A 25,230-nucleotide genomic window follows, 5' to 3' on the forward strand; every position below is an offset into this window, starting at 1 on the left:
CGTGTGAGTGGTAAAGTGTGTATGGAGTGTGTGATTGGAGCACAGTGCGGCCAACTTTTAAATTCGCACCAAAAATACTATATACTTCGTAGGTATTTACATGCATACATGACGGGAAAAAAACACACACACACATTTTTATCTTTCTTGCAATTGTGTCGCAATATATGCACTTCATTTCGTTATATATATGTAAATATTTATAATACTTTCGCAAAGATGCACGAAGAAAATGCATTCTGTCCGACATTACATACACATAAATTACACTTAATATTTCGTTTTTGTTTTCAGTTTACTTCTGCTCGAGAAAGCTGCCATTCTGAATTGATTCATAATTTTATATAGATCTTCGTTCGTGTTATTTAAAAAAGTAATACAAAATATGTTTGGTTTTCCTTCATTTATTTTCATTACGATTATTATTCCGTTTTAGATTCGCTTGGCATATGAAAAATTTAGGAAAGAAGGCATGTTAGATATTTGTTTCTTATTTCGTTTTGTTTGTTTTTTTTTTTTTTTTTTTTTTGTTTAATACTCGCTTTCTGCACTTTCAACTATTTACGTTTAGTTGGTAAAATAATTTTTTAGTAAAATTCACTACGACTCTCTGCATGGTACACTTAATTTTCCTCTATATATATATATAAATATTTGTAAAAAATTAGAAAAACGGGGTAGAAAAACAAAAAAAAAAATACACATTTAACAGCTTGGAGGCGAAGAGACTTTTGGGGGTGGGGTGGGGCTTTGTTTTCGGGCATCAGTTTTGGTCACATCTGGAGAAGATGCGGCCAGGAGGACAGGCTGGCGAAGTTGATGACGATGGCTCTCCTTTCTCTTGGGCTATTTTCGTATGCAACAACATTGAACAGTGCTTAAATCTGATTTCTTCTGGTATCTATATATTCGTAATACGTATTGCTGTATGCGGTACTTTGAATTAGGCATATGCTATATAAGTTATGTAACTAGTTGCCGCTCATCTGCTGCTGCTCTTTGTTCAGCTGCATTTAGTTGCTTGTAGGAAATTGGCAGCTCGCTGCGCTTTGATTACTTGTGTGGTTGCGTTGGTTGAGATGGGGAAAAAATGCACAAGATTTGTCCGCTCCTCCGATTCTGACTCTCCGCCGGACGGTTTGTTTAGCTCATCCTCATCCTCATCCTCGTCCTCGTCCTGCTCCTCATCCTCATCCTCATCCACATCGTATATGCCTTCGTTGTACTCCGTACTTCATCGGACTCTAGTTAACTTTGTCATGGTTAAACACTCTTCGCTGTTAATCTTTGTTTTCTGCTTATCGCTTGTGTTTGCTAATGCTGCTGGTTTTGTTTTTGTTTCTTCTTTATTTTTAGCTATTTGTTTTTCATTTAGTTTAAATTTAATTTAAATAATGTTTATATATAGATGTTTTCGCTATACAACTATAGCTTGGTATGTAATAATATTTAAAAAAAAATAATAGATTAACGTAAATTGGTTACTCTACTCTCACTACACTTCCTCGATCTCCCGTCCGTGTGTCTCGGAATCTATCTGTGTGCCTTCCTCGTCTATCGTTCCTTTCTCGTCTCCTCCTCTATATCATATCATATCATATCATATCAGGACGAACATTTAGTCGAAAAAAAAGTTACAACTCCAATTTGCAAGGGTAAAACATAATATTATTCTGTATACAAGTTGTTCTCTCTCGTCGGTTTCCCGTCTGTTTTGTTGTTGTTGGTGTTGGTATTGTCCTACTCCGAATCCGGTTCACGCTCATCGAAGCCGGCCAAGTCGACGGTCTGCAGCATTCCGCGCGAATAGGCGTACTCGATGAGGGCCAGGTGGCAGAATACATACTGATCGGGCATCTGGATGGAGTAGGCGCGCTGCGACCGGATCTTCTCAACGGTGCCGCGTATGTCCGCCGTGGCCACGTCCTCCAGCCGCGATATGCAAATGTCCAGGGTGATGAATGTGCCTGCAGATCGGTAGAGTTAATAGGGGTTCTTCTTTGTGTTCGATTATCTCTTTTTACGGAGACTTACCTGTGCGTCCAATGCCCGCACTGCAGTGCACCACAATTGGCGGTCCGCGCGGATGTCCCGCCCAAGTGTCGCCCAGTGCGGCCACGAGCTGCGCCTGCTTTTCGCGCACCTTCTGCAGGAAGTTCAGCATGGCCATGGCCGAGCTGGGAACACCATAGTCCGGCCAGCTGGTGAACTGCCAATGCGAAACATTGCGAATTTCGTCAGTCTGTTCGTTCGGGAAGTAAATCAATCAATTAGTTTCTCTTCAATTAAATGCTTTGCAATGTAGTTGTTAACCTTTATGTTTCTCAATTCCAACGAGGCAACCATATAGTCCTCGTTGCACTCAACGCTAATTGTTCGCACATGGTAGTCGCCAAACTCTAAGGAACTTTCTTCAGTCGGCTCCCAGTATTGGCCGCATTTCACGCGTCCGCGTTCCATCACACGCGTCGTCATCACTATAACTAAACAATGTTGCTCCCAGATCATGCGCCAAAAGTCCTGGGATGTCTTTGGTAATGGACCTTTAAATGTAGATCTTGATTAGTTAACAATTCTTGTACACAGATTGTAGGGGCAATCCACTCACCTTGAGTTGAAATATAGGCATTCTTCTGTTTGTAGCCATCGACGAAATTCGCATTAATATAATCCGACGGCTCGTCGCCGTCTTCGTGGGCCAGCACCACTCGACTGTGATCGTAGCAGAGGACGTCTGTGTATCGATTCTTGGTCAGATTGGCGCGCATCCTGCGAATGACATTAATAAAACCAATTTACTATTTGTTTACTCTTTGCTGTTTTGATTTGGATTTACCTCGCATGCAGAAAGGTGCCCTCGGGCGCCCTGTTCCTGATGTCCGCGTACTCCTTGATCAGCCCATGCCGTCCGCGTTGCTTCACCATCTGGACAATCTGATCGATGGGCTTGGGATCACCCTCCTGTCCGGCCAGACTGTCGTCGTCGCTGAATCCGGATGAGGCGCTGCTAGGCGGATTCTCGGACCAAAACTCCCCGCCTCCGTTGGTGGTGCCACCAGCACCAGCTCCTCCAGCACCGCCCGCTGCTGTTGTGTTGGTGGTGGTGGTGTTGTTGCTGCTACTGCCGTTGTTTTCCGCCGATCCACTCGTGTTGAGCTTGAGGGGATTGGCCAAGGTGGCGTTGGCGCTACTGCTGCTGCTGCTGCTGTTCCGGTGGCTTGGACTCAGTCCGTTGATTGTGATGACTTCGGCAGTTGGTCCTTCCAGTGATTCGCCTGCCGATCCGGCTGGACCCACACCATTGCTGACCGTCACCACGGTGGTATTGTTCTCGCCCAGCTGGTGGACGGCACTGATTATCGTGGACCCCGTCGTTGTTGCTGTTGTGGCTGCTCCTGCTCCTGCTCCCGCTGCTGCTGTTCCCGTTCCTGTTGCTGATGATGATGATGCTGCTGCTGCTGCTGCTACGGCCTCCGATTCCGTGCCATTGGTGGCCACTGGAGAACCAGAGCCAGAGCCAGAGCCACCCACACCACCACCTACGATATTGGCCAGCAGCTCGTCCTCACGATTCGTCATCGATTGGCGGCAGCTGAGCAACCATGTGGCGTGATCGACCTCCAGCGTGCCACCCAGATAGATGGGCAGCGCCTTGCGCGGCACGTGAAGCGCCAACTGCGGCACCGATACAGTGAACACTCGCTCGCGCAGCTTCTCGCGCACAAACAGACGCAGGATCTTGAAGGGTGCCTTGAACCACAGCGGCGCCGTCACGATCAAAACCTTCTTCAGACGCGCCGGATAGCCGCCCTGCAATTTACGAGCGAAAAGAAAAGGGTTGCGATCAGAATTTTGAATTTCAAATTATTCAGAATGGATTACTATATGATTTCCTATCATTAATCGAATATATAAACTAAGATAAAGAATTTACAAGCGAAAAGAAAAGGGTTGCGATTAGAATTTAAAATTTTAAATTCATTCTAAATAATTACTATATATATTACTATATGATTTCCTGTCATTAATCGAATAGGTATAGACTAAGATACCTAATAAATATTTATGTGAGCTATGCTAAAATCTAATCTGTTTAAAAACTGCTGCCTTGTGACATCCTTTTCAATTAATTGATTTCCCACATTCAAAATTAATTTCATTCACTAATTGACATGACAAGCCAAGATTAAAAGCAAGTTTAATGTCTGTATGTGGTAAATAATCAATAAGTGAAACATGACGCCATTTCCCTGGAACTTTCCAATGGACAACATTGTATTCTACATTACTGAGAACCAATTTGTGGCAGTTGACATTTGTGCTGAATACTCAGTTCGGAACTGTTTAATTTTCCCCAGAACTCAGCAACTTTGATTTGGCATTTGAAGTGACATATTCGCCACCACATAGGAAACCTTCTAAACCGCCCACAACCTGTAGTTTTCCCAGGAATAGTGCACTTGTGTGCATTTGGGGAAAAAGGAAGTAGGGGCCACCCACATGTGGCAGAGAGCAAAGATCCACATGTGTGGGTGGGCCAGTTTCCCGGGAAACCCTCTGCAATAAGCCACGTTGCCCTGCAGATGGCACGAGTTCCGGCTAAAAAGCTTTGCATTTACTAATTACCACGCAACGCAGTGGATTGCTTTGCTTTTTCGGTTTCTGCTGCCAACTGTGTCAGAGGATTGCGCAAAATTGGGAGACGGGATTAAGGGAATCCTAGATATTTCGAGGAAAAATTGAAAAAAAATTAATTTTGGCAAAAAAGTTGTAAAGGGTACGTATGGGAAACTTGGGTAACCACACTGCTCTGATTAAGTTGCAGTCCGCCAAGTAAAGCGGCTAAAAGAAAAATGCGACAACATTCAACGGTTCGGCGGGGAAAGCGGAAAAGTGGGCGGCTTGGGGGGGAGGGTCGACAAACCCCCGACAACCTTCACCCAGTTGGGAAAATGTTGAGCAAATTTCATTGCGGCATTTTTCGTCGATGGCACATTGAGATACTGCAAAAACAACAAGTGGAATACTTGGCTTCACTCAAAGGTGAAATGTGATTTCGCAGCGAGAGAGAGAGAGAGAGAGATGGATACGGTATATAGACGTTATATACACAGAGAAAACGAGAGAGAGAGAGCTAGTGAAGAAGGGTACAAGTGGGTGGGTGGGTGCTTGCTGGTTTTGATCCCCCCTCTCACCCACTTTCCTCCGCTGTATTTGCTTTTGGGGTACATATCATCCATGCCATCATTATTTAGTTTATTGGCCCCAAAAGCAGTGCAGCAACGAGATTAAGGTCATCAACAAGCGGCGGGTAAAAAAGAGCGAGCGGAAAGTGCGGTAGAAGCAACATGAAATGCACTTTAATTAAACGCACAATCACAACCAATATAAACCCACACACAGGCACACACACGCACACAAACACACATACTCTGAAGCTTTTGTGGAAAATTTAATTAAAAGTTCTTTTCGCAGTTTACCTAAAAAATATTGTCGTTTCTCCTCTGTTTCTCTGCGTTTTCCCCATTGCTTCCCGGTGTTGGCACAATAAATTCCTGTTAAAGCTCTAATTGCCAACATTTTCAATTAAGTTGGGTGGTGACTTTACCGCCCCTTGTCCGTCCATGTGCTCTGCTCCTTCTTCTTATTTTCCCTGCTAAAGATTGCATCACCAATGCATACAAACACAAACATACGCACACACCGAGATAAAGTAGCGGAAATGCAGGCAGCAAACACACACATGTGTGTGTACAAACAACTTCCTTTCATCTACCACTTTTCCTTCTCCTTCATTTTCGCCATCTTCTCCTCCCTTTGGCTCCTTTTTGTTACTTTTCATGCATTTGTATTGCCTTTCAGTTTGTTTTCATGTGCACTTTCACTTTGATCCCCACACATACACACAAACACAGGAGAATTATGTGAATTCACCTTAAAGCACCGTTGCTTTCAGTGTTGCACACTGTCCATGGATGCTGGAAAGTAGGCAATACTTTTATGATTTTTCTCAAAGGGGGATTAAACAACTCCTTTAAAATTTTTTTTATTTCGTTTACGAAAGTAGTGAAAGAAGTGCAAATAATTTCTTGACTTATTTGCATTTCGGATTCTTTTCATGAGAATAAATATATAAGTTGCCTTGGTTAGATTACCATAAACAAACTACCCCTGGAAAATTGAAAGTATTACTGTTTTAGTTATACTTCCATTCACAACTTTCTCCGCTCAGGAACAGGTGAAAGTAATTCCCATGTCCTTCAGTTGTCCAATTTGCATATCAGCAATACTCAATAAAGGCAATAAATAATCTACTTTCCCCGAGTTGTTTTTCTTCGTTTCCTCTACCCGGTCAATAAATAATCCAAGGTGCGTGCCTTGCAGAAATTTGAATGGTTAACAAAAATAATCAAGAAATATTGTATAACATTTTCGTTCTCACATTCTTCTCTGGCATATGAACTTTAGGGGTGCTTATGAGTCATAATTGGGGAGATTCGTGTATGTTTTACTTCTTTTTCCGTATATTGTGATACTGAAATCGAAACCAATGTGAGAAATACAAAAGAGGGGACACCACAAATATCGAACTTGTCGCCGCCCGGCGTTTCAGGGTCATCCATTCCAGCTGTTCACACTTTTACCCCAACACCGCACATTCTGGTTATTCCCACATCCAATTAGAATCCAATTGGGGGGACTGGCGGCGCTGAGATAGCATGCAATCCAATAATAACAATCACAATGTTCAGTCAGCCACCCAAAAGCACCACCCACACACGCTCACACACACAAATACACACATTTAATTGACAAACACAACCCACACACTTGCCGGTCCAAAAAAAGGGGGAAAAATGAGGAGGAGGTGGGGCAAAAAAAGAAAGAAAAAAAAACAAGAAATCTACAATGGCAGGTGGCATCGTGAACATACTGTTGTTCTTGGCCAGATTATTTGCCTTGAGGGCCAAGAAGTCTGCGCAAAAGTTGAATGAAACTTGGTCCGAACTTCAAGGATCCACCCTTTTCTTTTTTCGTTCGCCCCCGCCGACATGCCACGCCCCCTCCGTTGAATGCGGAAAAGAGCGCGAAGGAGGTGAAATTTTCCTGATGGGGAAAAGGCCAGGCCAGCCAGCAACTCGAGTGGGCAGCTTAACGTGCCTTGGCATGCGTTTTACTCCCGATTCCCGCCGACATTTCCCCACTCGTTATCCTTGCCACTTCCCCAAATGAATCCTGGTTCCCTGGCTGCTAAAATGTGTGGGATGCCGGCGAAATTGGATATTGTTATATGAAGTTTGTTCCTGGCTTAAGCTAAAATTAGCATCTCTGGAGCACACAGAGAAAATGGCAAAATAATTGTACACCATCTTTAAATCTAACATAAACGTTTACTCGATTTCAGTAAATTGAAGTTTGTAAGCAAAATCCCATTTTAATTATATCATTACCGATTTTATTCCCAAAATTAACTTTACAGCACTAATTTAAAGCAAAGAAACCCCAAAGTTTTCCAACCGAGCTCTTTTAAGTGTACAATAAGTCACCTCAAGTGCCGCAATTACCTTTTTCAAGCTGAGTGAGAAATATGAAGGTTACCTGGCTTAATTGGAATTGGCTTTCAGGAATCTTGTACAAGCGTCCACTTTCAGCTTTATTAAAATTTTCATTATGGCCTTGGCGAAATCTAATCAAGGCAGCGAAATTGACACTGAGTGGGGTAACTGGCAACCAATACTGATGACTTTCTCAACTACTCTCCAGTGGATGCACAATCCTGGCTTTTGAAGTCCAGACCTTTATTAAGTGCACACTCTGCTTAGAAATTCCGAGAGTTTCGTAAGCCTCAAATTTCTGGGAATTCCTGAGATGCAACTTAGTTGCAATCTTTGAATGTCAAGGGGTATTCACAAGGAAGCCAATTAGGCAGGAATTTCCACTGAATTGGCACAAGCAAAGTTCAAAGCGTTATCAAGTATACGCCATGCGTTACCACCCATGTGTTTAAAAACGAAAAGAAAGAAACAAAAGCCAATCCAATATATGTGTATGCTCCCTGTCCATTTCTCAGCCATATTCCACATATTCAAAGGGGGCGAAACAATAAATAAATATGTGAAATTAGCCATGGCCAAAATTGGTAATGCGTTTTAAGCTTGTCGCCGTCTTTGGGCATGAAACGAATTTGTCGTCGGCGTTGGCCAAAAAAGGCGAAAGCGGCACGCACAGCAAACCAACCGATAAACCAAAAGACAAAGAGAGAAGCCAAAGGGAGGAAGAGAGGCCCAAAGACAAATGAATAAGCGAACGTGGGGCCAAAAGATCATGGGAAGTGGCCATCGATAAGTTATGATTAATCAACTTTATTCAATTATCTAATTGAAGTCAGGACAGGTACGGAATACACTTTTTATAATTGAATAAGAAACACCCAAAAGAGAATTAGAAGAAAAAAAAAACCCAAGCTGGACTTAAGCCAACTTTAAATATCTAAACTTTTGGCTATAAATAGATCATTTTTTCATCCTCAAGTACAACCTAACACTATAACGAGAAAAAAACCAGCCAAGCAAAAGAAAAAAATATCCACAACAAAAAGGTTCAAGTAGAAAGCCGAAAAAAATGACAATGTGTCAGGGGCAAAAAAGCTTAAGCCAAACAAAAAATAAATAAATAATAAATATTATTCGGCTGCAGGTGGAACAGTCACACACGGGCCGAGAAAAAGAAGATATTCAGAGATATTCCAAGATATCCGCAAGGGGAATCAATATTTGATGGTTCAGGCTAAGCCATGCTAATTGGAGAGCTCTTCACGCTGATTGACTGACGGCTCTCGGCTCTCCAATACATACGCACACACACACAGATACATATGAAGAAGAATTAGATCCCAACCGAATCGAGGCTTATTTGCCCGGAATGATATAAGGCCGCAAGCCTATCAATTGAAAATCCCCCGGTGACACGGGTATACACTTGTAGCATTTGTCATAGAAAGGGCGAAAGGGATGGCATCGATAAATTTAATATTTAAAACAACGTACATTTTCAATTTGTCAAAATTGTTTTCTTAAATCGATTTGTAATACTCCGGTCGGTTATTCATAGGTTATATTGATTTCATTGGTTTAATTATGATACAACCATTAGTTGATAACTTTAACCGATTATAAGTTAGTCATCTCCTTAATTGCATTTATTCATGATGTTCTTCAATTGAAAGCTTTGCCCGTTGAATGACTTAAGTTCTGATACGCACTGTAACTAGGTCTCTTTTCTTTCTTTCCAACATATACAAAGAAAACTGACATGGACCCGCACACACACACACATCCACACCACGCACACCTTCAAACTGGCGCAGACATCGGGGATATAAATCAAAAGGTAAGAAGTAAAAAGTGGCAGGCAAAAAAAAAAAGAAGCAAAATGTGAACGCGCCATTGAACCATCGCCAACAGCTGTGTTTGATTGCCCCCACTTGTGCCTCCGCGTTCTTCGAACTCCTCCTAGTTCTACCTATCCCCCCTCCCCCCTTTCCCATCCCTTCGGTATTATTATATCGGCATATTTGCTGTTGTTCCCCTGTTGTTGTTGTTGATTTTTGTCAAGCTCTGTGAATGACAGCCTCAGCAGCTTTTGTTGCCCGCAAGAAAACAGCGGAGGTGAGCAGACAGGCAAAGCGCAAAGAAAACAAAAGTCGCATATCACCTGCCATTGATGGTCGACTGGAGAACCAGGAGATATCTGCATAAGGCAGTTAGCTCCTTCAAGCCGGAGGTAAAATGGGGTGGCACTTATCTTCGGATTTCTTGTCAGTGAAAACAAATTTAAAGAGGCTCAAATCCAGTTAATATCGATTTTTAATAAGCAAAGTTGGGAGTTTTCCATTCCTTTTCTTAGCTTTTCCTCAGGTGATTAATTCGTTTACAATTAAATATAGAAGCTTTGAAATTGAAATTAATTTGATTACAGAGTCTGGCAGCTTCTTAATCAATTCCTGGCAACGAAATAAGCCTGCAGTTTAACTGAATGACCTGGTCAGAGTTCCAACTTGTTTCACATATATATTCTATAAATACTTTTAGCTGAGTTCCCCCTATTTAAGTTTCCAGCGGCTTAACTCGGAGCGGAGGGGAGAAAACCCCCTGCGAGTGCTCCCTACCAGCAGTAGTTTCACATCCAGCCGGCCTAACCCAATTAGCTGACCTACTTCGACATGACGACGACCCCTCCGAAACTCTTTGGCATTAGCTAATTGAACAACACACAAGGGCTCAATCCTCGAGATTTCAAACGCTTATTGATTAATAACCGTGGAGTAGCTGTGATTTACTTAAGCACCGCGATCAACTTAAAACGTGATTCACCGCGAAAGCCCAGCTAATGAATCATAAGCAAAATTCAAATTCAAATTAAATGTTTGTTGTCTACAAATAGCCGAAAAAAATGAGATTTCCTTGAAAACAAAAGACAGCGAAAACAACAGATAGAAATGTTTTTGGCGAGGTCTTTACAAATCAGTCAGGGGGCGACTCTCTGTCCATATAGGCGACGAGTATATATATATATATATATATATATCTGCATATATATATATGTAGCTATCCATATCCCAGTATATATGTATATGCACAGCTGGTTTGTATCTGTATAATCATGTACCTGAGTCGCGCGTTGGCGTTGTTATGGATTGTTGTTGATTGCCGCGTTGTTGCTATTGTTGTTTTTGTTGCTGCTGCTGCCGTCGCTGTCTAATTATTCAGATTTTTATTGTAATATATAGTTTGGTTCGCACAATTAAATGCTAATTGCGTGCACTTCCAATTGAACAATTTTACATAACTTTTTTTTTTTTTTGGCTTTTAATTGTTTTTTGCTGCTGACGAGATTCGTGCCGATTTGTCACATTACACAATGGGATGGATGCACATCCTCTCTTTATCTTCTAGCTTCTATTTTTTTTTTTTTTTTTTTTTTGGTCAAACGGCAGACACACGGGGGTTGGGTTGGGATCGTTGGGGGTTTCAACAGGGAAAAAACAAAACAAAAATACGCATTTGAGATTAGGTTTTTCGATTCGGTTTCAGTTTCGCTTTTAGTTTCGATTCTATACTCTGCACTTTTGGGTACTTTTCTATATGAAATTACCCGGCTGCAATTCGCGAATTTGTTGCTGCAAAGTGCGTGTGTTGAATGTTCAACAAACTAAAGGCGATTTCAGATACACACATACACGCACCGAGAGATTTTCCACTTTTCTTTGCACTTGGAAAAAAAAAATTAGATTGTTTAAACTGTTTCAGTGGGAGGATTTTTGGTTGAGCAACAATTTTGAAAGCATTCCGCTGGCTTTTTCTTCGTCAGTTTTTCGATGTTTCGATTTTCCTACGCCTCTCGAGTTGTCTCTTCTTGGCCGCTGCGATTCACTTGGGTTTTTCTCGCTTTTCTTTATGTAGTTTGTTTGTTGCGCGTCGTCGTGGAAAGCTGAACTACGTCTGACTGCTGCGGCTGCTTTATTTAATTTTTTTCGTACCGTACCGTTTCGTTTTGCTTTTTTTCCTTTTGCTATTTTGCGGCTGCGTTCTCGGCGCAAGCGCTCTCAAATTTTTTTTGTCAACACCACCACCGGTGCCAAAGAGCGGAAGAACTGGTCAGTGGGTTGCTCTCGTCCTCTCTCTGGCAACCCTGGTGGACACCAGGGGGTTGTTGGGAGAGCGAGGGGCGGAGAAAGGGAGAGAGCAACGGCGAGAGTCTGTGCGCTAAGGGTAGTTTTAAGCGGGTGCAAGGTTGCATGTGATGCAGCTGTCGATTGTTCGCAAGTGAGTGATTCAAGTGGTTGAAGTTGTCACAGGGTTGCCAACCCGATCTAAGAAGCAGATAATTATGCACCTGACTTTCTAAGCCCTTATTATAACTTTTTCTAATGATAATGTTAATAAACATGCATGTCTTAAAACATTGATTAAATGTTAACAATTGATTTTTAATTGGTTAACCACATAACTCTATATAAACAACAATCGTACTTTATAGAAAAGCCATTTAAATATGTAAGGTATCTGATTGCTAAAATTAAGATGACTATTTCATTATGGCATGAAACAGTCATCGAAAATTCAACGAAACGCATTTCTTAATATGGAGTTTCACTTTGAATAAACACAAAGCCACATTCAAAAGTGACCTGTGAGTCGATGACTGTGCTTTTCAAATTTTTCAATATTTGTTTTTAGATTAGGCAAAACAATTTTTTTTTTTTGAGGAAATGACCACAAATAAACCAAGAACACTAATTGCTTCGATAAGATAAGTTCCATTTTCGGTTAACCTAATCTTAACGTTAGTTCTACTTTTAAGGAGCTATTCCGGGGCTCCAAATGGTTTAATTTTATAAACAAATCACGTTGTATTTCGTCCGTTTCAAGAGAATTAAAAAAAATGTGTCGTAGCAAGGAAATTTTTAAATTATCGATAAAAGTACCTCCAAAGGTCTCCCGTTAACAAGTCATAAAAAATACAAATAAAAAACACGCCACTAGTTCTCTAGGTAGTAACTCAAATGAAATGCTGACTTTTTCTGAGAATTACGAGACACTGCATGTATTTTGTTAATTTTCTTCTTTTTTTCGGATTTTCCGGAACCACTCTTGTAATGCGGAAGCGGAGTAGTACACGTTCCGAGGGCGTACAATTCTCTCAATTCTGGTATATAAATTTGCATTTAGACTTTCGAGTCTGGTCTAAACATTTGCGTCAATGTCGAACGGCTGCGGCAACAAAAAGCACGTTGTAAAAATAACACAAAACAGCAGCGGCGGCCAACGTATCGACAACAATAACAAAAGCGTTAACATATCGACGGCGGCGTCATCAGGTATTAATCGTGTATTTAAGCCAACTGAGCAATGAATGAACTGCGCGCCGTTTTTCCGAACGATCTATAAATACGATCAAATTATCCCGCCGTCAATCACTGTTTGATCAAGTGTTTGTGGGCCAAGTGCAGTAGCCAAAAACAAAACGAGGGCAACAACTAAAAAAAAAAAACACAACCAAGCGGGGAAAACTTTCACACGCGCACATCGGAAATGGGAAATGGATTTGCCATATGGACGCACATTTTTACCGCTCTTTCGTGTTGGTATTTCTTGGCGAGGGGGCGCTGCTATTGGACACAATCTATAACGTTCGACTAGAACACGTCAACTGAATTAGTTAATCAAGCAAAGGCGTAAGATAGCCACAAGCGACCCAGCGAAAGAGAGCGTGCCTCGAAGCTTTGCTCTCTCCCTCTCTTATAGTGTTTATGCCATCAAGTTATTAAATTTTTGAGCAAACGAAATCCAAATAGAATTTTGTTTAAAAAAAACTAATCATATAAAATTAAAATACAGAAAAGTTTGTAACATTTAAAAATTGATAGCTATATCTTCTCAAAAACGTGTAAACTTAAATATTAACATTAAAATATAAATAATTTCTTGAAACTGACTACGCATAAACATTGTTTTTCTCTCTCCCCCACTCTCTGAGTAAAAGTGAGAGTGAAATAGCGTGGGCACATTCCACTCCGTGCCTTAGTGTGTGTGTGTCTGAGCTTTACGATCTCTTCTTCTGTCTTCAAATTGCGGCAACGCTGCGTATGCGTGATGGTCCCAAAATATTGCGCATACGCGTCTTGGTACAAGCCAGAGTTGCCGTGTTTCTTCGTTTTGTTTCTTTTTGGCTCCATGACGTCACAAACATTGGATTTACCGCCTACGCAGCTTAACTTTGTTCCGCACTCTCTCATTTAAAAAACCAAAAAAAAATTTAAAATACTGGGACACGCGCCAAAGAGAACGTTTAATGGAGGTTCTCTTATTCTTCCTCACTTCCTCTTCCTCTTCACGTCTCTCTTTGCCTCAATTTATCTCTATCTCCCTTTGACCACTGGCGTTCCATTTGCGAGGGAAGAGGGAAGAGTGCGCCCACGCCGAATCGTTTTCATTGTTAACTTTATTTTGTGCGTTTTTTTATTTTCGTAGCAGAATGGGATAAATATGTACATATTAATATAAATAAATATGTATTTACACAGTCGTGCTCAGAAAAGAAGCGCATATATATTAAATATTAAATTGAATTGGGTTTTAAAAAACAGAAAAAGCAAAAATGAAGAAAACAGTACATATAAATTCGTAAATTCTTCAAAAGAAATGAGTATCTTAATTTCAAAATATATATGTATGTATGTATATAGGAACTTATTAGGATGATACTGTTAATTAAATGAATTTAATATAAAAATGGTATCAGAGACAGATAAAAAAGTAATATTTAATGTTTGCCTAACCCTGTCTGTATGTACATTTCGAGTGGGCAGATTATGTATACAAATATTGGTTGGCAGATAAACACCCATGTTTATTCACATACATACATATATATATATACCTGAAGAGGCTTTTTGGCAAATTGAGCGAAATATGTCGAGAGCCTCCAATGTTTCGCGGACTTTCAATGCCGGCCGGCGATTTCTCTGGGCCCCAAACTCCCCCATTAAAACGTAGCTATGTACATACATATATATTACTCTTATATGTAAATATATATATTTTGATTCCCCGAACGATCTCTGGTAACTGTACTGTAGGACGACAAGTAGAACGCAATTTCAAGACAAACAGCGGAGAGAGCACAAAAATGTGGGACTCGAGCAAACGAAACGCAAATGAAATGGAAAACAAGACAACAACAAAACTGGGATGATGATAGCTACCTGTTGTTGTTCTTGGTGTCTGTTTTTTTTTTCGGTTTTTTTTTTATGCAAATAGGTTGGAGAAAGGAGATGGGGTGGGGTTGGGAGGTGGTGGTGACAGTGGGTTGTCCCCAATCAAAATTACGTCTTATTTTGTGTGACTAAGGGAGGAGTAGTGCCAGCTCGTTGTTTTCATCTTTAGCGTGGGCAGACGAAAGCCGCCGCCCACGCGTCGCATGCTGTGATTGCCACGCCCACCCACGGTTCACCGCCCACCACCGCCTACCACACACTTCCTCCTCCGCTCCTGCGTGTGTACTTTGGGGGGTAACTATTTCTTTTTTTTTTATACATTCAGTCGCTGATTGTGTGCACTCAACTACTTCCTCCAAACAAGGATTTCCGAGTCAGGTACAACAGTAATATTTTATGGGAGCCCATGTAAAAACAAAGCGAATAACTAATTTTTATGGCCGGAACAGCAGTATAATAGAGAGACCCACAACAGGACTGAGACGGCTCTAAACAAATGTTTCTAGCCAAGTTCAAAACAGAAAAATATTTCGCACAAAAAAGGCTTAGATGGTAAAACTTTTTTAATTTTCTGCTGTTAGTAAGCTATGAGCTTATCTTTATGCAAAAATGATATGTTTTTTTAAGGGAAATAGTATTGAAGTTATACAATCTGTACTCAGCAATCATCACAGCTTGATCAATTAAAACTCTACCTGCCCATTTTACTAATAATAACGATATTTAATAACGCATAGCAACCAAAAAAGGTCAAATAAATCAAGAACTTGCCCAATACCGACTCCAAGATCCCTCCCACTTCCTTTCAATCAACGAGAACCACATACGTTAATATGAAAAAAAAAAATTTTGACGCATGACATGAAAAGCCAACGAAACGAGACAGAAATTTTCAGCTTGAAGACATTTTCCGCCATTCGGTTGATAGAGAATCCGCAGGCCACTTGGCACAGAAACTCGGATAGTTGAATGCGCGGATACTGATTCACAGATATGACAACGAAAAAAAAAAAAAAATAGAAATAATAAAAACTGCGCATATGGCGCATGGAAAAACGCACACACCAAATGAGAAATATCTTTTGTATTAATAGAGGCATGTTTAATATTTTAATTTCAGGGGCCGTGCCACGCTTTGTGCCTTTGTGGGGCAAGCTGGGATTGTGTTGTGTTGACTTTCGACGAAGCCAAGAGCCGGAAGTGCGACAATGGGGCAGGCAAACTGTGGGGGGCAGAGGCACTGCGATGACAGCCCACCTGGGAATATGTCGGATCGACTTCAAACTAGATAAAAACTACTTGCAAAACTTTGCGAGAGAAGTGCATTGTTAAAAAAGTTTTGCCCATTAAATAGCTGAAGTCTTTAAATATATTTGCCTAAATGAAGCTGCTCTAAAAACTAGATGATGGATGTGTAAATACAGTTACTATACATTTAAATATACGAACTCAAACAATGACTTATTATGTGCAAGTATATTACTTTAAGTATGGCTTCGATAATGCATATATTGGCTATGCAACTCCCTTACTTTACCTACGATTAAAATTTAATGTTGAACTTAATTTAATTTAATTTAGGAATGTCTTTAAAAATCGGTTTATAAAAAACCCTTAACAGACGTAACTTTACGATTTCCCCCATCTCTCTAGCCATTTCTCCATAGCTGCCCGAAAGTATGCCATAATCCCCAATTGATTTAGAGACTCACCTTGAGCAGTGTGAGAATCTTCTGGGATAGGTCGTAGTCAAAGTTGGAATACTTGGACCCGCTCATGTCGTAGATGAACACGAGTCCTGCGCGCTGCGTCTCCGAGTCCTGGAGCGCACTGTCCAGCTGATAGACGATGCCCTGCAGCGTGGTCGTGTGCGAAACGCTCAGGGGACTGTGTCGATTGGCGGTGAAGAGGGCGATGGCAGCCCCGCTGGAGGTGCGTGCGGGCTGGAAATCAAAAACAGAAATTATTATCAACTCATTTTTAGAGTGTTCAATAACCTTCGACTTACCAGGATTGTGAACTTGCCGGTCTGCAACTCTGAACGCAGTGGCTCCACATCCGGATCGATGTTATAGAGATACTCCTTTTGGCGGATCTGCTCATGCTGCTCGTAAAGCGAGACCGCTCGCGGTATGTCAAACTTGCGGGCGTACAGAAACTTTACGGCTGTCGTATGGGAAATGTGGCGTCTCACGGGTGCCGCTCTACCACCTTCCCCTCCTCCTGCTCCTGCTGCTCCTCCTCCTCCACCGCCGCCGAATTGTAATCCATGTGGCGCCGCCGGTAATTGCACCTGGAGCTGCGGCTGTGGCGGCACAATTGCCGTTAAGTTCTGCGTGCTGCTGGCTGTGGAGGCGGAAGCTGACGAGGATGCCGCTGTCGTCGTGCTGCAGTTAGCACCCAGGTTATTGCAGAGATCAATGAATTGTTTCACAGCCTGAAAAGGAAATAAAAGAAAAGATAAAGTATGAGGTATTGGTTTATAATATAAATGAATTCAGAAATTAATATTGCTGAAATTTACACAGTTTTAGGAATGTATTGTATCTTCTTTAATAAACCCGATTCGAATTCAAAAGCAGCATAAGCCATCACATTACGAAATTATGGGAAATACTAATCTCTGAAGCTTATCGCTTAAATCCGGTAACTTTACAATATCCTCGAGATCTTAACAGATATCCCCATTAAAAAACCATCGTGAGTGAGAAAACGGGTTGGACTTCAATGCGACCTCCATCGTAATAACCAAGTGAATTTACGACAATTGGTTAAATTACGGAACTAGTTCTGCCACTCTGACCCACATTAAGTGGTCAACTGGTTTCCGCTTTGCGATTGCCCATTTGATTCATGGGCAACGGATAGGACAGCGAACGGGTAGCGTTTCCAATAAAACCGCAGTCTTTATGATCGGCGGAACTAGTTCAGCGCTGACCGATCGTAAATTTGTGCAGCTTGTGGAGTGATGCAAACTCTGTGTTCTCACGATTTCGTGATGCCGTGCAATTAGGCACGGTGATCATCTTTCATTTTTTGAGCTAATGGCTCACGCCCATGATCACATCACCGCATATAATGCCGGTCTATACCCCAAAATATACTATACGGACTGATTGTGCAATGCTAATGCACTCTGCCCACCTTATCTTCCACGAAATGGGTCGAGATTAAAAGTGTAAATGGGAAATATCAACAAATGTGCGATATTTTCGCTTTTCCGCTCTCCGTCGAATATAATCAGCTGTGTCTGGCAATTTCCGCGAATGCATTTAATTACGGTTATCCAAATATGAGTTATCTGGTTACCATTTTCCTCAATCAAGATTATTCATGCAGTTTCTTCTGCTTCTGACGAAAAATGCAAGTTCTATTGGGTCAGCCGTCGTTCGTCGGGGTCTGTTGACCCCATTCCCATCAAGGTTAATGCAATGCGAGCCACCAAAGTGTCGGATCAACGAAATTAAAGCATTATATCGCTTGTGGGAATTGCTCAATTAAAGCAATTCGTCATTATTGGTGAGCCAATTGAGGCCTTTATTCTTTATCCAGCTCGCTCTCTTGGTGCTGCGTTTCCATTCACTGTGTATTCTACGCCGAGTTTCTCTGTCAATCCGTCTTGAGCACAAAAACCAGGTGCAAATTCCGTGAATTTCCAATTGCTTCCATTCAGGAATGGAACTTCTTCATTCAAGCGCTTTTCTGCGCAGCTAATTAGACATTTCGAATGCCAGGCACGAGCACAGGTATACGAAAACAAGAAAAAAAAATAAAGGAAAAACACATACGGCCCAGAACGGAACTGATTGGAACCCAATAGAACCGATTAAACCCACCTGTTCGCGGTTGCGACGTCGTTGATACAAATGCACCATGGTCTTGTCTTTTCAGTTCCGCCTGAGTCACTCACTGATCATTAGCACTATATGTAACCACGAGAACAAAAACTGATAGATAGGATAGGTCCTTTCTGCCCGTGGATGTGTTAGCTTTTGGGATCTCTTCACTCTTGACCACTTAACCCTCGATTTTTTTCGCGACCCGTCGCGTTTGAAGTTGCTTGTGTACTGACGGCCACTTGGACTCGATCGCCGGGCAGAGCGGAAAGCAGCGCCGTCGACGTCGCAATCATCGTCATCGAGTGATAGCAGATACACTGGAAGAAACGCGCTTCTCAACATATTCTAAGCGGGTGTTCAAGTCAAAGTCAACAGAACTATAGACTGTAAGCGTAGTCTTAAACAGAGTTCTTACGTTTTTCAGTTCTCAAGATTATTATGGATCATATCTTAAAACAATAATTATAAAGATAGTAATGTTTTAAACTGATTATTTAAAAATCAAAATCCATTAAGAGTTTCCAATGATTTCAACCTTAATTTGTAAATTATGAAACTCCTGAGCTCAGCTTCCTATGGCATCTATAAGGTTCATAAATGAGATATTTCAAATATTTCGCTCAGTGTACCGCTGCTGCGCTGCTGCGGTTAACGAACTGCAGGGGCAGAGCGCTTACTCGGAAGCGGAGACGCGGGCGGCGACGACGGAGGCATACCAACAATTTGAGTCATCCGGGAGTCGGCGACGGAACCACCATATGTCACCCTTCGACCGTCGCACAGTGGGCCAGATCGGCGATAACGTCGATGTCTGATTGTTGCTGCGACAAGCGATAACTTATCGGGCCAAATGTGTGTGTTCGTGAGAACTGGAGCCTTTATCTGCAGAAGTTCGCAGAAGTAACCATTCAGTGAACCGAAGCCTATCAATTAGCATGAATTGCTCGAGTACCTCACGTTCTGGTGAGAATTCTCATAAATTAATTTGAATTATTTGCTGTGCGAAAAAAGTGCAAGTTCACGCTTAATATTGGTGAATTGTTACTGATTTTTTTTAACAACAATTGGGGCTCTGATTACGCGGAAATGACAGATAGTTTGCTTTTCTGTTGAAAAGCTTCTTCTAAAGAACAATTGTTAAGAAATATATTACTTTTTTCTGAGTAGGTATAGTATTAAATTCCCAACTTATTTGAACACTTTGACCCAGTGTGCGGGTCCAGGGATTCCTTTGAAGCGGATTCGGATGATGTGAGGTCCAAAAGAGAGGTGAGCGATGCTATGCGTCATCGTATTTATGATCCTCACCTCTTTCCCCACACGAATCACGTTTGTTTATCTCGCGTCTTTCTACGAATACATTATCCGGAGAACAGGGACTTAATGGTTTCAATGGTTATGACATAAGATATTCGATTCGCTTGTTTTTAAAGGAAACGAAACAAAATCCTTGCGGGAATTAGGAATTGGGATCCCAACATCCGTAATTAGACTACTTGCAAGTCCAGAATTGGTTATGCAGCTCACGTGTTGAGTGTTGAAACCAAAACTGGATATGTGGTGTTTGTTTATGATGTGTCATTCGTTGGTTGTGGGTTCGTTGTTTGTTTTTTGTAGTTGTTGTAGCTGGCCTAGGCCAACAGGTCACCCGAGTCTTGTCTAATTTTAGATGCTCGCTAATGGCTTCGCGGGTGCTACTTTCACTTTTGCTGCGCCGAAGATCCAAGGGAAGGGGGGCGGAGCGGAGCGGGCGGTACCGAACTGGAAATCAAAAAGGTTTATCGGAGAGAGTCGCTCGAACGCCCCGGATGGTGACTAAGTTCAGTGGAATGGGTCACCAATGTTGGGCAGTCGAAAAGCTATGTGCTGGTGTATCTTTTCAGTGAACATATGTATCTCAATCAATCAATCCACGGAATGTTCCCAAAAGATCATTAGTTTGTTTGGTTTTAAACATGCTGCAGAAGGTAATTAATCTTCAATGGTAAACGAACACTTAGCTCGAGAATCGCAGATAAACACATCTTCATTTCTGGAGATCTTGAGAAACCCCTAATAAAATATATACATATTAAAAAAATATATTTTAGCTGGTTAAACTAAAGCTTTGTATAGCCAGTAAAATGCAAATTCAAGAAACCATCTAAATGGAGAATCAGGCAGCATAAACAACAGATTGTTTGTCAATTAGCTATGCTGAAGAAAGAAAGCAGATAGAAAAGGCGGAAGGCTGGGTTTACTCACTTCCGGTTTCTGTGCACACAGTTCAAGTTGAGTTTTGAGTTCTGGCTGGTTATGGTTATGATTACAGACAACGTAAATCTCTTGGCCAGAGCAGAGCCAGTTAATAGAGCAACAACAAGAACAACAACAAAAAAAAAACAAGAAAGGAAGCTAGCTTCGGCAAGCCGAAGCTTATATACCCTTGCAGTCATCAAACATATCGAACAAAATACATAAAGGCTAACAACATCGAAGCTATGACGACTTTTCTATTAATTTTCCATATTTTTGACTGTTGTTCATATGGCAGCTATATGATATAGTTGTCCGATTTTTATGAAATTTTTTTCTCGGTTCAAGGGTAGTTCATAAAGTCGATGTTGTAAAAATCATGCTCGTGGAATAAAAAACAACAACGTTATGATTATTTTGCCATTATTTCTATATATATTTTTTGATCTTTCCTATGGCAGCTATATGATAGGGTTATTCGATTTTGATAAAATTTAATCCGAAATTTAATAACCGTTAGAAAACGCCATCTTGAAGAACTCAAGTCGATCTGATCAAAAACAACGGCGTAATAATTTTTTATCCTTTATTTTTTTGACCTCTTGTATGGGAGCTATCCGATATAGTCGGCCGATCCGGCTCGTTCCGACTTATATACTGCGTGCAATAACTACACATCTTTTGGGAAAGTTTCAGCAAGATAGCTTTAAAACTGAGAGACTAGTTTAGGCAGAAACGGACAGGAGGACAGACGGACAGACGGACAGACGGACAGACAGACAGACGGACAGACGTACAGACGGATTTCGACTCAGATCGTGATGCTGATCAAGAATATATATACTTTATAGGGTCTGAGGTGTCTCCTTCACTGCGTTGCAAACTTCTGGCCAAAATTATAATACCCTTTGCTCTGCAAGGGTATAAAAAAGAAGCAGCTAGCCAAGAAACTCTCTTCCCGTCACTCTTTTCTTAACTGTTTGCATGCAAAGTAAAAGCGACAGACTTTGCAAACTGTTCCAATCCGTTCCGTTCAGTTCAGCTTGGCTCGGCTCGGTTCGGTTCGGTTCTACCTGAAAACTGTAAAACCGCTCGGGGCCATGGCTAAATCGGTGTCTCCGATCTCTGGAGAAGCGTCTTCTGCTGCGACTTGGCGTCTTTGCTGCCGTTAACGGACTCTGAGCATGGAAGTCGCTGGTTCTTAGACAAAGTAAAAAGTATAAAATAGCGAACAACGATCAGCGATTGGAAAACTTCCAGGCAGATAGTTAGAATCGCTTGGGGAAAGACTCAAACAACAAATGCAGATTGGGCGGAGAAAGCAGAAAGGGGGAGCTACTGATGCAATTCTATTGACTATCCATCCATCCGTCCATCTGATAGATCAGCATAGTAGTTACTGCGCACAGATCAGTCATCATTTACAAATTCATTGCTGACTAATCTTGTCGTGAACAATTGCTCTGCAAATGGAGCATTAAATCAGAATATATTTACGCTGAATTGCACTTGGTCAGTGAGTTGGCAACAAAGGTAAACAGAGCGACATAATCTGAGTAGTAATTTCACCCCGAGCTCGTAGATAAATGGGATGAATTTGTATTTATTAATGTACACATAATGCAGAGATTACCTATACCAGAATTTGAATGAGAATCTGTTGAAATCACACCTACTCCCTTTGCCTTTGTGTCGGATTTCCATTCGCCACATTGTAACCATTCAGTGAGCTCGGAAATAACCCCCATCAAGTGAATTCCGCTAGCCCTCCACCAGGATCCTCAATGAGACTTTCGCCATTATTTACGGCTTGGCTTCATTCCGGCTCCTTTCGACGATTTCCTTCAACAGGATGCAGGATATTGCTGACAGATTGTTGTCTGAGAAGTGTGCACACAGTTTCCAAGGGGAAACCGAAGCGCACACCGAGAGGGGTTTTCAGGAGGGGCCACTTCCTTTCACACTTTCGCAATTGATTCGAAATGCTCGGCTAAAGCGCATTTATTATGCTTCCGCTTGATGCGCAGTCGCAAATTGGTTTACGGGGAGTGTGATATGGTGGCTCGGCGATGAGGAGGAGCAAAAAGCTAAACAAAAAAGAGCTGACCCCTTAGCGGATTGTTGAAACTTGGAGCGGGACAAAAGAGCGCTCAGTTCGCAGTTCGCCGCTACAGTTCAACCTCAACAACATGAACTGCTTTAATCGGTACGAAAGTGCAGCAGTTTTTACATCATGAATGAATGATGTTTCCTAAAAACTATTTTTTCCCCAAATTAAAAAATCCATCAACGAAAGGAATCTAAAAGCCAATATTTTTCTTAGCAGCCTCCAGCTAAAAGCACATAATACCGTGAAGTTTGCTCATTAAGACTTCGCCTAAGAATATCCACTATGCTATTCAAACGGTATTTCTTCATTGTCTATCCAAAAAGCCCCCTTGGGGCCGCCCCTTATGCCACGCCTATTTGCATATGAACAAACGCTTTTAGAGAGAAATCCAAAGAAGCAACGGCGAAATTTCATTTGCATGCGAATTGATGTCGGGCTGTTCGGCTCGTGTTTCTTGTGCGATGAGATGTGTTACATATGGTCCGAATCCGAATCCGAATCCGAATCCGAATCCAAGTTCCAAACGGAACTTGGCCAAAAAGCAGAAGAAATGCGAGGCGAAAAACAAAAGAAACCAGCTGTTGGAGTAGAGGGAAGTGGGGAATGGAACATGATTTCATACTACCAACAGCTGCTTTGAATTAAGCGGAAATATCTGTAAGCATAATTCTTGGGAATAAATAGATGAATAATTAGGAAGTACGTAGGAAGAACCAAAACGTCAGATTTTCGTAATAATAGCAAGCGATTCTTTGAAATTCTTTTCGTCTGCATAAACGTAAAATAGCAACACTTTTAAGTACGATTTTTAGAATTTTGTTTATTTATTCACAGCCTTTTTTGTGAAACCCATTAGCAATATCTTAGGATTACAGATCCAAGACTCTTGTTTCCCGGTATTGGGCAATTTAGTACAAGTATTTGGAAACTCTCTTTGAAGTGTAGGGCTTTTATTTAACGGCCGATCTGATAAGATAGCTGCTATGTATAACTATGTTGGGGCCATTCTTTCTCTCGCCATGCAGACAAATACAGCATCAGCGATAAGTGAGTGTGTTCTTGTGGCTTTCCCGGTAATTCTCAGGTGGAAAGAAACCATCTTCAGAGAACTCTTTGTGTTCGATGCTAATGAACTAGAGAAGAGCCAAGATCAAGAAGAAAAGGAGATGAAAAAACAACACAAGAAAACATCTTGGAGCTTACAAGGTGGAGAGCACTAAAGCAACAAGTAGAAAAGGAAAAGAAGGAGCAGAAAAGGCAACAAAAACTGTCTATAAATAGCCTAGCAAAAGCAAAAAACTGCAAGTGATAGAGCTACACAGAAACAACAAACAGAAGAGTTACACCAAACCGATAAAATAGCTTTTTCATTCAAATTCTTTGGTACACAAAACAGTTTAAGTGCTTTATATTTGGTTAAGAAAGATATTTTGTATAAATAAAATGTTGATTTAATAGTTTTTGTTTTGGTGTAGCAAATAGAGCATCAAACAAGAGCATCCTGAGATTAGAGAAAACCAAGGCAAAGCTTAGAAAGTAAAATTTAAAACCATGTGTGAGAAGGAGATGGATGTACGCACTCTCACAAGCACACACACCTTGGATATACACAGGAAGAGTCGCTGATGGCAGCCACTGTCCTGCTCGCTCCTTCTGCTGCTGTTGTTGTTCTTATCCTCCGGTGTGTCCTTATTCCAATGCGTTCGCTGCATTTTAGGGCATTTTTTTGTTCACGTTAATAGCCACTAGAACACGAACACTATTGCACTCACAAAAAACAAACAAATAAATAGTAATTTAATTCCACATCACAGCGCAATCAGACGCGAGCGCACGAGGCGGATGATACGAGATGAACGCGCGTCGGCTGACAACAAACAATGAAACACGACGACGAGCGGCGAAACGGCGAGAAACGCAGCCAACAGCCTCTGCCTGCGTTAACAGAGCTGCTGCGCATGCGCAGAAGAGAAAGAGGAGCGCACTGTGGGCGAAACGGAAAGTTTTTCGGTAAAAATTATGAGTTTTGAAATTTGGAGTTCCAACTTCATTTTGTGTTAAAGGTTTGTAACCGCTCTTCTAAATAAAAACTATATACTTATTATATTTTTCTGCCTTCAAAATAGCAATAAAGTCCACTGTTAAGCGGAGAGAAGCTGAGCGAGTGGAGCAGCGCAGTTCGCCCCACGGTAGTTTTTATTGCTGCCACTGTCACTGACACAGTTCAATGTCAGCCAGCGAGAAAGAGGGAGGGGAGAGGAAGAGAG

At 41.5% G+C, this 25,230-nt stretch overlaps 1 protein-coding gene across 3 annotated transcripts in view; it reads right to left on the bottom strand.

The window, feature by feature from the left end:
• Positions 1–388: 388 nt before the first annotated feature.
• Positions 389–25,230, bottom strand: part of LOC108097566 (tyrosine-protein phosphatase non-receptor type 9) — a 33,152-nt gene continuing 8,310 nt past the window's right edge. Inside the window, exons 1-8 of one of the 3 annotated variants that reach the window (XM_017199951.2) lie at positions 24,562–24,848; positions 16,788–17,216; positions 16,492–16,722; positions 2,837–3,810; positions 2,609–2,769; positions 2,314–2,543; positions 2,035–2,242; positions 389–1,967 (exon numbers count right to left, since the gene is read on the bottom strand). In XM_017199951.2, the coding sequence (XP_017055440.1) occupies positions 1,741–1,967; positions 2,035–2,242; positions 2,314–2,543; positions 2,609–2,769; positions 2,837–3,810; positions 16,492–16,722; positions 16,788–17,216; positions 24,562–24,675 (2,574 nt within the window). In that variant the 5' untranslated portion in view covers positions 24,676–24,848 and the 3' untranslated portion in view covers positions 389–1,740. Of the gene's footprint in view, positions 1,968–2,034; positions 2,243–2,313; positions 2,544–2,608; positions 2,770–2,836; positions 3,811–16,491; positions 16,723–16,787; positions 17,217–18,615; positions 18,835–24,561; positions 24,849–25,230 lie in introns of those variants that run through there. The other 2 variants (XM_017199952.2, XM_017199953.2) reach the window with 2 other exon arrangements.

This window comes from Drosophila ficusphila, unplaced genomic scaffold, assembly GCF_018152265.1.
Source record: "Drosophila ficusphila isolate 14025-0441.05 unplaced genomic scaffold, ASM1815226v1 contig_197, whole genome shotgun sequence".
In the NCBI taxonomy this organism is placed as follows: Eukaryota; Metazoa; Arthropoda; class Insecta; order Diptera; family Drosophilidae; genus Drosophila; species Drosophila ficusphila.